Here is a 14,846-nt window from a genome sequence, read left to right as displayed (position 1 = left end):
AACACCAAGGCAGCTACCGAACATTTCCATCAGCCAAACAAGGAACCCATATGAGTAATTCTCCCCCAAATACGAGACAAGGCTCTGTATTGAGGTTCAAACAGGAATGAATCTTTATTCAAGCACACGTTATACAGATCCCACTTCAATACACTCCCCCCACCCTTGGAAAACAGGGTGGGTTAAACTGTCCAATGACAATGGACACACAGATCAGTAAACAGTATTAGCAGGGGGACTGCTGGAGGAATCTCCCCCCCCCCCCCCGCCCTCTATAGAGATAAACATCCCATAATATCCAGAGGCTAGCATTCAATCCTCTCCAAAAACCTCTGTTCCGGCTAGATCTGTCACATTTCTCCCCTTTCTGCAAGAGACTAACACAGGAGGAGACCCCAGATGGGTTGACTCTGAAGTTAGTCAGGGGTTCCAGTCCTCTAATGCTGGTATCCACACAGTACCACAAGCAAAATTTTCCCAACAAAGTATTACTCACCCAGCCAACCTCTGCCTCTCTGAGAATATATCCCCCGCTGGGGAGAGGCCTGGAATGGCCTTCTCTCTGGAGTCCTTTCAGCTGCTGGAGAGAAGACAGGATGACTGGGCTCACTCCATCATGCTGTTGGGGATCTGGGCCGACTGCCCAGCATCCCTGTGGTATACAGGTGAGGACTGAAGCCCCATCCACCTTTAAAATTCATCCTCTATTTGTTGAGGGCAGAGGCCCGCAACACTCTGCCCTGTTGCCAGCCCTTCTGCTGGAAACCCCACACCATCTGCTCCGGCTAACTGCTGGGGAGGGAGGCTGACTTCCTACCCTCCCAAACCATGCAGCTGGCATTGGGGATGTGAGCTGGCTGCTTCCTTTTCCGTTCCCTCATCTGGCTGCTGGGAAGTGATTGCCACCTTCTCACCATGAGCCACAGGTGTGGTCTTGGACCTCTGTCCGGTGACCAGCGCCTCAGCTGGGGAAGTTCCTTGCAACTCCCCAGATACTGCTGTTGGTGCTGGGCAGAGCACACTGAAGTTTGGCCCTGATACCAGCTCTTCTGCTGGAGACTCATCAGGTTGTTCTTTCTCAGCAGAAAGGTCTATCAAATCCCCCGTCTCTGCAACCGGTGTCTGGGGATAGAGGTTCACCATCTCCTGTCCATGAAACCCTGAAGATGCTCTCAGTGCTGGGCAGAGGTTAGCAGAACTCTGCCCTGTTGTCAGCACTTCAGCTTTGGGGATGACAATCTCCAGATTTTCCACTGCCGATTCTTCAGCCAGGATTTCAGATGTTGACAACTGGTATTTCCTGAGAGTCCCAGGCAAAGGGAGCACAACCCTGCTGCTGAGCAGAGTCAAGCAGCTGTCTGTAGGTGATCTCCAGCTCCCATTCCTGAATGGCCAGAAACTCCAAATCTTCCTGTGCCCAGTGCCCTTCCGAGACATTCAGTCTTCGCTCTCTGTGCTCCATTATTTCCTCCAAACGCCACTCTCAATCACTCCCAAAGTCAGGTCACTGGACAGCCTCCAATACAACAATCCCAGGCCATCATAGTTAAAGCCTTCCGTGAGGCTGTCATCCACTGACCATGGGCACTCTTGGGCTACATACCACCGAAGGGCTCTGTAGCTCTCGTCCAACCGGATCTCTGCCCGGATCAGCCTGCTTAACTCAGCTGTCTCCTTCTGCTTTGGTTTTTCCCCCCAATAACAGCATTCATACTTAATACTGCGACCAGTATCTTACATGGATGGAGTGGAGAACTTTTCCCTGGTGTTGTTGCTCAAGAGCTAGCGCTTTCTTCCAGAGTTCGCAGAGGATAGAATCAGGCCATCCCAACAGGATCTGCTCTGATACTGGTCCTCTATGCTGTATCTGCATCTCTCGCAACCTCCGACTGAATTCCTCTTCCATGGTGGCTGATATCTGTACCTCTCCTTTCAGTTGGTGCTGCTGTGACTTCTGCTGCTGCAGCACCTCTTTGCTGTAGCCAATTTGCATCCACAGCCGCTATAACTAGGTCTATGATCTCCACTGTAGGATTAGGACCATAATGTGCCAGTCTTATTTTAACAGCCCGATCAAAACTTGCCTCTTTGGGTGACCTGTCTGTTATGCTGGGTCTTTCGGTTACGTTGGGTCTTTCAGCTCTATCCATTTAGACTAGTTCTGCAATAATGTCCCTTTTCTAACAGTTGTTGGCCGACAGCCCCGGTTCTCCAGTAAGTCATAGTTACATAGTTAGTAAGGTTGAATAAAGACACCAGTCCATCCAGTTCAACCTGAGTGAGTGTCTACAATTGTCCCTATCCTGGTACATTGCACACTCACATCGGTCCCTACCCTCAACGAGCCCACAATCCAAGGTTCCCATTCATATACTAGGGCCAATTTGGGACAGAGGCCAATTAACCTACCTGCATGTCTTTGGAGTGTGGGAGGAAACCGGAGTACCCAGAGGAAACCCACGCAGACACAGGGAGAACATGCAAACTCCATGCAGGTAGTGTCATGATTGGGGTTCAAACCAGCGACCTTTTTTACTGCTAGGTGAGAGTGCTAACCACTACACCACTGTGCTGCCCTCAAGTCCTTGAGAGTAGAGCGCTTTAGCCGCTCATACTGTGCTTCCATTGTCCTCTTGTAGCTGTCCTTCTGGGCTGTGGGAATGATCCCGCTGCTTGCCACCAGTTGTAACGATACCCCGAGTATGAAAGGGGTTAAAGTCGTTTAGGATATTCCCTTCCCGAACACCAAGGCAGCTACCAAACTCTTCCATCAGCCAAACAAGGAACCCATACTAGTAATTCTCCCCCAAATAGGAGCCAAGGCCCTGTATTGAGGTTCAAACAGGAATGAATCTTTATTCAAGCACATGTTATACAGAACCAACTTAAAAACACTCCCCCACCCTTGGAAAACAGGACGGGTTAAACTGTCCAATGACAATGGACACAGAGGTCAGGTGTGTTTAACTTCTTATCAGTAACCAGTCTTAGCAGGGGGGCTGCTGGAGGAATCCCCCCCGCCCTCCATAGAGATAAACATCCCATAATATCCAGAGCAGACAGACACAATAGAACATTGGAATACAGCCCCCCCCCCCCCCCCCAAATGATCACAGCAAATAGTACACAGCATGAGACAATATAAAATATATACATATATACAAGATTGAGTCCGATTAGTACAGATCAGACTGGATTTTTCATTCACCTCGCAAAGAATATTGTTTCCTTAAAATCCAGGGCCCATAATCGATTGGCCAGAGGCTAGCATTCAATCCTCTCCAAAAATCTCTGCCCCGGCTAGGTCTGTCACATATGGATTTGTTCAGGAAACACTCCTCAAAAGGGGTAACGCATCGCCATGCGTTTCGGGACTGAAAAGGCCCGCTGCGGTTTTCCCCATTCCTTGTAAATAAACTTATCAAAATAAGTTAGGTAAGGAAACACCTTAGGCATGCGGGCTGGCTTGTGGGACCCGAAAGGGACCGACACTTCTGTAGATGCCGCCGCTGTATCCTCCATTTTTAGGGTATCCCGCACTACTGTAATAAGTGCTCCTACAAACGCCTTTTCCTGCGCTGACCCGGATTCATTCTCACTGTCCGAATGGTCCTGGTCCACATCCTCTGATACATCAGAACAGGGGCCACCAGTCACAGTGGGGCCCGAGTCTGAATCAGAGCTTTCCCCAGAAGACGGAGGGGGCTTTTTTTTTTACCCCCCTTGCGCTCGCAGGAACTGCTGGACGCATTCCACAGACAGACCCATCACCCGAGCAGTATGGGGTGGCTGCCGGCCACAGCACACTGTGGCACAGACAGCAGTAGCCCAGTCATATGTGTGTCCCGGAGCATATAGCTCACCAGCCGCCCCTGGAATAGATGGGGCATGTCATGGCCGATCCAGCGCATAGCTAGGGCCTGCTCACGCTCGATGGCCAGGCTGGGGAGACTACAAGGATCTATATTATCCAGTCTGTCACCCAGCCCGGCTGATGATTGAAGATCACAGCAATCAAAAATGCAGAAAAAAAAAAATTCCTAGGACCAATGGTCCCATCAGGAGCCAGGTCCTTCTCCTATACTAGGCAGGAAAAAAACTGAGCTGCTGGATGCAGTGTGAGGAGTTATAGCCAGTAGGACTTCCCCCTGGGTGGTACTGTGCAAGTGTTGCTGTTTTTAACACTTTCTGCCTAGTCCTCTCCTAAAAGGGCAATATAACCCTAAGGTCAAGAAGAGTTCCTGTGCCCGTCAATGAATGATAGAGAAAGTAGCCCTGTTTGGCCTATCATGACTGTAGGAAGGATTGATGCATTTCATAGGCGACACTGCCACACGCTGCCTTCATTGCTAATTCCAACTGCTACTGTCATTTGCATAACCCCTGTTGCTTCTTGACTATGCATGCATACTGAATTAAAGTGTTTCTAAACCCAGGACCCTGAATTAACTATATCTGGTCTCCCACAGTAAATAGAACATGGAAATACAATTATTTTACTAAAAATAAACTGTTAAATACCTTTTTCCATCAGCAGTATATAGCAGTCTTGTAACTCCCATCAGTGTCTGGCCAAGTACTGATAAAGCTTGTAGGAGGAGTTTTCAGTCTCTTCTGACTGTCCTATGAGGCTGCATGACCCCTGACTCTGTCTGGATGGTGCTGATTGGCCCTGTGCTGATCACATGCACCCTCCTTCCCCTCACAAAAATAAAGCAATACACACCAAACTCAGCATGTGCAGAGTACCTGTGCTATCAGCAGATGGATTGAGGGCAGTAAAATAAGGAGAGGATCAGAGAAGACGGAAACAAATAGCTTTTTTACAGAATGCAGATGAATAACTCCTTCCACAGTGGTTCCACAGTGAGTATAACAAGCATGCTTTACTGCATATACAGACTTGTTTTATTGCTGTGGGTCTAGTGACACTTTAATGGTTTCTGCAACAACGCTAAGATTGGACAACAACTGACATTTGGGGCAGCCAATTGCTCTTTGCTTCTATATTTGATTTGTTGATTTTGCATTCTGTAGAGTGCAATTGGAGATGTTGATCACAGGCAACTGTGACTTTTTTAATTATGTATATCACTGGCTTTGAACTGAATAATGTTACCAGATGAAATCCACTTAGGTATAGGACTTTGTGTTTAGCAGGAAGTTTAGACAGCCTGCATTTGAAGGGGATAAGTGCATGTATATGTGGAAAACAATCTTGTTAAAGGGATTTTTTATTAATTTTTTTGCATAATTTTTTCATAAAATTGTTTGCATTTTTTGTACTTGATAGATTTTAATACTATACATTTTTTTCGGTATGGTATGTTGCCCTGTGTGGTGTCCGAATCCACAATTCTCACTATTTCTATATGAATAAATTATTTTTGTCTACAATCCCAAGAAGAGAATTATATTTAGCTAACCAACAATATGCACTACAGAGCTTTGTATGACACTTGCACTTGCTGCACTTTATCAATTAAAAGCAATACAATTTTTGACAACATTTTATTCTTTTGTACAGAAGTCCACTGTGTGAGTTACTTTTGCTTGGATGGATTTAATCCACTTCATGTGCCAATAAAGGTGTAACTATTGCACAAAGCACAGTTTTTAGGAGGAGTACAACATGTTTGAAACCTACCAAGGACGCCATCTGCATGAAGTTTGAATGTTTTTCTTGTTTCCATAGGTCTCTTTTGGGTGCTTTGGTTCACTCCCTCAATCCAAAAACTTAATAAATGAAGAACCTTTTCCCCAGATTGTAGATTGTAGTGCCAATTAACACATGACTGCAGTAAGATAAGCTCATCAAGGAGATGAACTAATGTGAACAGATCATTTTGTGTCATGCTGCAGGGAATTATCAATATATAATAATAGAAATATGCTGTTATTACCTTAAATGCCATTTGAATAGTCTCTTCAGAATTTGCAGGGTTGCAAAGGATGGCGATTCCAATGATATATTCTCTGAAATCTATGGTACCATCTTTGTTCTTTAAAGAAGAAAAATTTATAAAGGTTAATTGATGGGAAGATGGGCTGTGTTAGTCATTTTGGCTACATAATTATCTGTGACAATAAAATAAACATTTTGGAAATAATCACAGTTAGAAATTCATTTTGCAGCAAAAAAAAAAAAAAAAAAAGCACCTTGCTAAATAACGTATACAAAATTACACTCCAAGCCTGTTGAAAACCCTCTCCTATACTCACTGAAGTGAATAGCCTCAGATGATACACAGATGAAACAAATCTCCCTACATAAGTTTTACATGTATATCTGCAATCTTTCCCTTTCTACATTCTTTAGAAAGTGCAGGTCGTGTTACAAATCTTTCTTCCTCATTCAGCAGTGGGTCTGGAGTCTGGGCATATACTATGTGAGAGCACACATAAGCAGAGGAACGAAGAAACTCATTTTCAGCTGCTTTCTTTTTTTTTTGTATCAAAGAGCCTGTCAGAAGTTATCATGCTGATAACAGAGGAATGGAGAAGCAGAAAGACATGGCACTCAACCCTTTGGAGAGAGATAAGTAAGCACTACATACTCTGGAACTCACTACCTCTATTGGTCCGGCTATCCCCTACTCTTGCCACCTTCAGGCGATCCCTGAAAACTCATCTCTTCAGGGAAGCCTATAATGTCTCTAACTAATCTCCTACCACTTCCATCAGCTCATTTCCCCACAGTTACAACCTTTTGTACCACCTGCCCCACCCTATTAGATTGTAAGCTCTTCTAAGCAGGGCCCTCTTAATCCTCTTGTATTTTATTGTATTGTATTGTAACTGTATCGTCTCCTTTTATATTGTAAAGCGCTGCGTAAACTGTTGACGCTATATAAATCCTGTATAATAATAATCTGTCTTTGCCCGACCTATCGGTTTAGGTCGGTGATGGCGAACCTTGGCACCCCAGATGTTTTAGAACTACATTTATCATGATGCTAAACTACACTGCAGAGTGCATGAGCATCATGAGAAATGTAGTTCTAAAACATCTGGGGTGCCAAGGTTCATCACCACTTGTTTAGGTAGACGGCCATGTCTTGGTAGATTTGCAGTTGTGCCATACTCTTTCCATTTTCAGATGATGGATTGAACAGTACCTCTGTGAGGTGTTCAAAGCTTGGAATATTTTTTTTTATAACCTAACTCTGCTTTAAACTTTATGCCTGACCTCTCTGGTGTGTTCCTTGGTCTTCATGATGCTGTTTGTTCACTAAGGTTCTCTAACAAATCTCTGAGAGTTTCACAGAACTGCTGTATTTATACTGAGATTAAATTAACACAGGTGGACCTGATTTACTAATTAGGTGACATACACAATTGGTTGCACAAAATTTTAGTTAGGGGTATCAGAGTAAATGGGTGTGTATAAAAATGCACACCACACATTTCAGATATTTATTTGTAAAACATTTTGAAAACCATTTATCATGCTCCTTCCACTTCACAATGTGCCACTTTATGCTGGTCTAGCACATAAAATCCCAATAAAATACATTTACATTTTTGGTTGTAACATGATAAAATGTGGAAAATTTCAAGGGGCATGAATACTTTAAAGCACTCTACATACTGTAAATATTTACAACCTTTGCTCAATGGTTTGTTGAAGCACCATTGGCACCAATTACAGGCTCTTTTTGAGTATAATGCTAAAAGCTTGGCATGCCTATTTTTGGCCATTTTTTCCCATTCTTCTTTGCAGGACCTCTCCAGCTCCATCAGGTTGTATGGGGAGCGTCAGCGCAAAGCCATTTTCTGACCTCTCCAGAGGCGGTCAATTGGGTTCAAGTCTGAGCCACTCAAGGACATTCATTCACAGAGTTGTCCCATAGCCACTGCTTTGTTATCTTGGCTGTGTGCTTAGGGTCATTGTCCTGTTGGAAAATTAACCTTCACCCCAGTCTGAGGTCCAGAGCACTCTGGAACAGGTTTTCATCAAGGATGTCTCTGTACATTGCTGCTTCATCTTTTCCTCGATCCTGACTAGCCTCCCAGTTCCTGTTGCTGAAAAACATCCCCACAGCATGATGCTGTCAACACCATGCTTCACTGTAGGGACGGTATTGGCCAGGTGATGACCAGAGAATTTTGTTTCTCATCATCTAAGAGTCATGTGCTACTGATTGGTGGAGTGCTGCAGAGATGGTTGTTCTTTAACCATAAAAAATGTATAACCAAGGCCGTGCTGACAAGGAGGGGTTAACCAGATAGATAAAGATCATTATATATGAGATGGGGGCCTGAAAGTCTGAAACGCAAAGGTTTTTGTGCAGTAATGTATTGCAACGGGCAGTATTCCTATGTAGTATGCAGGGAGGGGAGAAGGACTTGAACGTCAGACTCCTCAAGGGTGGTCTGACTAGCCAAGGGTTTGAATGCGAATAAGAGAGGGAGAAGAGTATAGAAGACAGTATGGAAATAGGAGGGGAAAACAGAGAGACAAAGAAAGAGAAAGCAAAGTAAAAAAAAAAAAGGGGGGGGGGGGTTTAGTTGTAAATGCTATTACTCAAAATTCACATATTTGCTTCCCATCAAATTAGAAACATCCTGGATAAAAGTTGTGTAAATATATATATATATATATAAAAAAAAAAACATAATTGTAGCAGTAGACTTTAACTATGTTCATAAATCTGGAGAAAAAAAAAAAAAAAAGTTGTGAGGCAGAGTGGTGTAACTATTCCTTTAGAATACTTAACTATATCATTACTATTTTTTGCAGAAGAGATGCTGAAAGTAGAGGATAAGTTGGTTACCGCATCCATGTATTTCTCCAACAAAGGGAATGAGCATTTAGTGGCAGTATTACCACTTCTACTGGAAAAAAAAACTTCCCACTGCGCAGATCACAAGCATCTTTGGTTGCTAGTATGCAAGCAGCCACCTGCCTTCTATGAACTGAGGTCGTGGTGCAGACTGACCACCAGTGTTTTACCTACTGATAATGGGACATGAGGCTCCCCTCAAAATTCACTAGACCTTTATCTTAGATAGGGGTCTGGTGTGAATTTTAAGGTGGTACCACAAGCAAAGAAAGGGGACAAAATTAAAACAGGTAGAGTCCCTCAAATTTAATGCCAGAATCTTATCAAAATATACAGCCCATCTGCCAAGGAATGGAGGACAGCAGCAAGCAAGTGGTCGCTCATTAGGTCGCATGCTTTCAACATAGGGGGGTACCTTTCCAAGGTACTGTAAACTAAATGTCAACTTCCAGCAGTGTGGCTCGCAAGTATCTTTGGTTGCTAGAATGCAAGCGGCCATCTGCCTCATGGCAACTGAAGATGTTGTGCGGGCCAGCCACCAGTGTCCTGGCAACTAATAACATTAGCAGGTGCTAGGACACCATTGTCTACATGGTCATTGGTTGTTATGGTGCACCATAACAGCCAATGAAGGCACTGTAAAAAGTGACATGCCCCCCCCCCCCCCCAAAAAAAATAATATTACACCCAAACCCTTATCCTAGATGGGATTCTGGTATGGATTTTTAGGGGAAGAAAAAAAATAGAAAGTGAAAAAGTCGGTTAGTGTATTGGGTTTATTATAAATATGGTCATTTAGTATTGTGTGTTTGTTAGTCTACAAAAAGTTCAAAAAAAGTTAGGTTTTGCTGTAGGACAAAAGTTTATTCATTTGTGTGAAAAAAGTGTTTCTTCCTCCTTGTACAGTAGCTGAAAGGATTCCGACTAGAGTTGAGTGGACACCTGGATGTTCGGGTTCGGCCGAACTTCGCAAAAAAGTTTGAGTTTGGGACCTGAACTTGACCCCGAACCCCATTGAAGTCAATGGGGACCCTAACTTTTGAGGACTAAAATGGCTCTAAAAAAGTAATGGAAAGGTCTAGAGGGCTGCAAATGGTAGCAAAATGTTGTTAAAGCGGAGGTCCACCCTAAAGTGGACCTTCCGCTCATCGGAACCCTCCCCCCCTCCGGTGCCACAATCGGCACCTTTCAGGGGGGAGGGGGGTGCAGTTACCTGGATAATCCAGGTAACTGCACCCACTTCCGGGACAGCTCTCTGCGGAAAGGGGCGTAACTTACGCCCCTTTCCGCAAGTGCCCGCCCCTTCCCGCAAGTGCCCCGCTGCCTGCTGGGAAACACACAGCTCCCAGAGGCAGCGGGGAGCGTCCTTATTGCGCAGCGCAATTCGCGCATGCGCAGTAGGGAACCGGGAAATGAAGCCGAAAGGCTCCATTTCCTGATTCCCATACCCAAGATGGCGGCGGCAGGACCCGACAGACGACCTAGCGATCGGCTTCGGGTGCCGACATCGCGGGGGTGCTGGACAGGTAAGTGTCACTATTTTAAAAGTCAGCAGCTGCAGTATTTGTAGCTGCTGGCTTTAAAAAAAAAAAAAAAAAAAAAAAAAAAAAAAACCCGGAGTCCCGGTGGAATCCCGCTTTAAGAGCATGGCAGGTGCTCTGCAAACAAACTTAAAATAACATAAAATTCATTAAAAAAATAATAATATGCTGGAGCACAACCAAACATCTGAATGCATAAGTAACGTAACTCGATCTGTCGCTTCAAGGTACTGACCCACTCTGCATCCTTTTACCATTACCCAAGACCTCGCCCATTCACAGCAAGTTCCCTTCTGGGCTGAATGGTAATGGGGCACTTTCCGACCATACAAAAAAGGAAAGAAAACAAAACAAACAAAATAAAATACTTTTCCTCAACCTAACTACACACAAAAGACCCTAACCGCTTGGCGAAGACACTAATGTCTTACGCACATTGGCTAAATGTAAGAACCATCCACCTTACTACATGTATTACACTACAGCCTCTGAAAGTAATAATACATATGGTATAATTAAAATTACGCACAAAGGTTTACTGGTTGCTACTTGCTATTTCTGGAAATGTTCTGTTATTCTTTTTTCCTTGGTTTGCATTAACAAATAGGTACTATGCCATAACTACATCTTATCACAGACATTTTTGTAACGCGTGTTAAAATATCAATAAAATCTTTGAAATATGTTAAAAAAAATAATAATATGCTGGAGGCCCCCTTCTCAGAAGAGGTACAGGAAGTCATTAAGAACCTCAAATCAGGTTCTGCTCCAGGTCCCGATGGTCTCCCTAACCCCTATTACAAGACATTTACCACCACCCTGACTCCAAATTTGACAAAAAAAATTTTAACGCAAAGACACAGGGAACCCCACTTGATCCTCACCTAAACACAGCCTAAATTGCAGTAATACCGAAACCGGATAAAAACCCAGAAGAAGTCAGTAATTATAGACCCATCTTCCTCATCAATAGCGACTTAAAAATCCTTACCAAACTCCTTGCAAATCGTCTAGCTTCCTTCATTAATCGATATGTTCATAAGGATCAAGTGGTGTTCATCCCAGGCAGACATGGCCCTGATCAGATCAGAAGAGCCATAGACATAGTCTCCATCCTCCAGACAAACCGGCCAGGAGGTCCAAAACAATCAGGCATACTTTTATCACTGGACCTTCAAAAGGCCTTTGATTCGGTCTCCTGGCCATACATTGTTATAATCCTTGAACGTTGGGACTTTGCGACAAGTTTATGGGCCTGATCCGAGCTCTTTATTCAAATCCTAAAGCCTATATTAGGCTTCAAGGCCACTACTCCGAACCAATACATATAGCCAAAGGCACCAGACAAGGATGTTCTTTATCTCCGCTAATCTTTGCAATAGCAATTGAGACATCTCCATTCGCCGGGAACCAAACATACAAGGAGTTCAATGTGGCTCTCAGTTTCACAAATGTGGCCTGTTTGCAGACGACAAACACTGATGCCTAGTCACCGATTCCTATCTTAGGGAAAAAGACACATGGTCATTTCCGTCCCTCTCCTTACATTCACTCCTAGGGGGTCGTTGGTAAAGTTCATCCTCTGGGGCCAGCTAGCTCCCATTGGGGGTGTCCAGGGAGGTACACCTCCGACCATTAACAAGAATACCAACCCTTCACTCTAACGCTACCATGTCTGTCTAAAATTATTTAAAAAATGTTATATCTCTGACATGTTACACTCGATTCATCTTGTTGCGCTGCCTATAACCTTTCTATGTTTTGACTGAATCGATAATCTGAATGTCACTTTCAAATATATTATTCTTGTGATGCAAAATAAAATACTTTGAAATAAAAATAAAAATAAAATAATATTCTTGACCTAGGAGGACGAGGTCCATATGGAGTAGGAGGTTGAGGTGGCGGTGGTTGTGCCAGTGTAGGTGGAAGCAGCGGTGGAGGAGGACGAGGTAGCCAACACTGTTTTTTCATTTTAAATTAGGGTACACCCCAAAAGAGTGAGAAAGATCAAAAATACAACAATGGTTAGGGGACAAGGGGATTCTGAAAATCTCAGAAGACGAACAGCGCCTGCACCGCGAGTCCAGGTTCAAGTCCCCCCATCCAAGTGGACACAGTTGGAATAAAAAAAAGCAGAGCAAAGCGAGGCTGTGCCCGAAGCGTGGCGAGGGGCCCTGTTACTATGTGCTACCCTATGTCCACTTGGATGGTGGGGCTTGAACCTGCACTCACGGCGCAGGCGCCGTTCATCTTCGGAGATTTTTTAAATCTCCTTGTCCTCTGTACTGCACAAGCGATGCGCCTGCGCAGTACGGGGCGGACACTGTCCGATGGCTGGACAGTTTTTGTCAGAACACCGGTATACATGGCTATTCTGCACAAGGTACGCAAAAGTCCTGTGGGATCCATGCCTGGTTCATTTTAATGAACATGAGTTTGTCCACATTGGCTCTGAACAGGCGGCTGCACTTGTTTGTGATAATGCCCCCTGGCATGCTAAATACACGTTCAGATAATACACTGGCTGCAGGGCAGGCCAGCACCTCCAAGGCGTAAAGGGCAAGCTCAAGCCATGTGCCCAATTTGGAGACCCAGAAGTTCAAGTGGACACGTTCCATCTCAGCTGGTGGTGCTGGTTGTTTTCGGTCATGCTAACCCTGCCTTCTGAGGTTCTGGTGGTGCCCCGGCTGCGTTGGCGACCTCTTCTTCCTCCTTTGCCTTCGCCTTTTGCTTCCACCCTACCCCCGCTGTCAGGTGGGAATGCCACTAGCAGCGCTTCTACCAGCGTGCGCTTGTACTCACACATCTTACGATCACGCTCCAGTAAGGGAATTGGGACAGTACGTTGTCCTTGTATCCAGCAGCGTGGCCACCCAGTAAACAGCACCAGTTAGAATGTGGGCAACTCAGCGGCCGTTGCAGAGACTGCAGCATGTAATCGCTCATGTGTGCCAGGATGCCCAGAGGCAATGAAAAGCTGTCCTCTGTGGGAGGTGTATCGTCTGTGTCCTCTGTATCCCCCCAGCCATGCACCAGTGATAGCCATGAGCTGGTCTGGGTGCCACCCTACTGTGAACATGGTTCCTCCTCCTCCATCTCCTCATCCTCCACCTCGTCATCCTCCAGAACTGTGCCCTTGCTGGACAAATATGCACCTGGCGTTTTTTGGTGCAGGAACCCACCCTTGTAGCCACTTGTGAATGACTGCCCTGAAAGCCTTGCAAATGATCCCTCTTCCTCCTCCTCCTGTGCCACATCCTCTTCCATCATCGCCCAAAGCGTTTTTTCAAGGAGGCATAGAATTGGGATAGTAACGTGGAGAACTGCGTCATCGGCCATGTTGGTGGAGTACCCAAACAGCGCAACAAGGCACACAGGTCTCGCATGGAGGCCCAGTTATTGGTGGTGAAGTGGTGCTGTTCCGCAGAGCGACTTACGCGTGCGTGCTGCAGCTGAAACTCTACTATCACCTGCTGCTGCTCACACAGTCTGGCCAGCATGTGCAAGGTGGAGTTCACCCTTGTATGCAGGTCACATATGAGGTGGTGAGTAGGAAGGCCGAAGTTACGCTGCATCGCTGAAAGGCGAGCAGCAGCAGGCTGAGAACGCCGAAAGTGTGCACAGACGGCCCGCACTCTCTGCAGCAGCTCTGACATATGGGGGTAATTTTTAAGGAACCTCTGGGCCACCAAGTTCAGCACATGCACCAGGCAAGGGATGTGCATCAAACCGGCTACACCCAGAGCTGCTACAAGATTTCGCCCATTATTGCACACCACCAGGCCGGGCTTGAGGTTCACTGCCACAAACCACTCATCGGTCTGTTGTTCCATGTCCCTCCACAACTTCTGTGCGGTGTGGGTTTTTTCCCCCAAACAGGAAAGTTTTAAAACTGCCTGCTGTCGTTTACCCCTGGCTATGCTGAAATTGGTGGTAAAGGTGTTCCGCTGACCGGATGAGGAGGCAGTAGAGGATGAGGAAGCGGAGTAGAAGGAGTTAGCAACAGGAGGCAAATTGAAGCGCCCTGCAATCCTCAATGGTGGAAGGACACGCGCCAAACTGCTATCCGCCTCAGGCCCAGCCACTACTGCATTTACCCAGTGTGCTGTTAGGGAGATATAACGTCACTGACCATGCTTACTGGTCCACGTATCCGTAGTTAGGTGGAACTTGCCACATATGGCGTTGCGCAGTGCACACCTGATTTTGTCCCCAAGTTGGCTGTGCAGGGAAGGGATGGCTCGCCTGGAAAAGTAGTGGCGGCTGGGCACGACGTACTGTGGGACAGCCAATACCATCAGGCTTTTAAAACTCCACCAGACAGAATGAAGCATTTCAAAGGCCAGGAATTTTAAAATGCTGGCATTCAGGGCCAGGGATCACGGGTGGGTAGGGGGGTACTTCCTCTTCTGCTCCAGTGTTTGTGAGATAGAGAGCTGAATGCTTCCATGGGATATTGTGGACATGGTTGGTGACCCAGGTGGTAGTGTTGCTGGCAGATCCTCTGTTTGTGGGT

General features: G+C 45.6%; 1 protein-coding gene across 5 annotated transcripts in view; it reads right to left on the bottom strand.

The window, feature by feature from the left end:
• LPCAT2 (lysophosphatidylcholine acyltransferase 2) overlaps positions 1 to 14,846 on the bottom strand; it is a 322,785-nt gene that overhangs the window by 29,988 nt on the left and 277,951 nt on the right. For all 5 annotated transcript variants that reach the window (XM_077458072.1, XM_077458053.1, XM_077458081.1 and 2 more), the window contains exon 13: positions 5,904 to 6,002. In XM_077458072.1, the coding sequence (XP_077314198.1) occupies positions 5,904 to 6,002 (99 nt within the window). The remainder of the gene's footprint in view (positions 1 to 5,903; positions 6,003 to 14,846) is intronic.

Source organism: Lithobates pipiens, unplaced genomic scaffold (assembly GCF_037356315.1).
Source record: "Lithobates pipiens isolate NorthernLeopardFrog02 unplaced genomic scaffold, aLitPip1_a1.2 Scaffold_10, whole genome shotgun sequence".
NCBI lineage: Eukaryota > Metazoa > Chordata > Amphibia > Anura > Ranidae > Lithobates > Lithobates pipiens.
The sequence above is the reverse complement of the archived record's forward strand: the minus strand, read 5'-3'. Positions and strand labels throughout refer to the sequence as shown.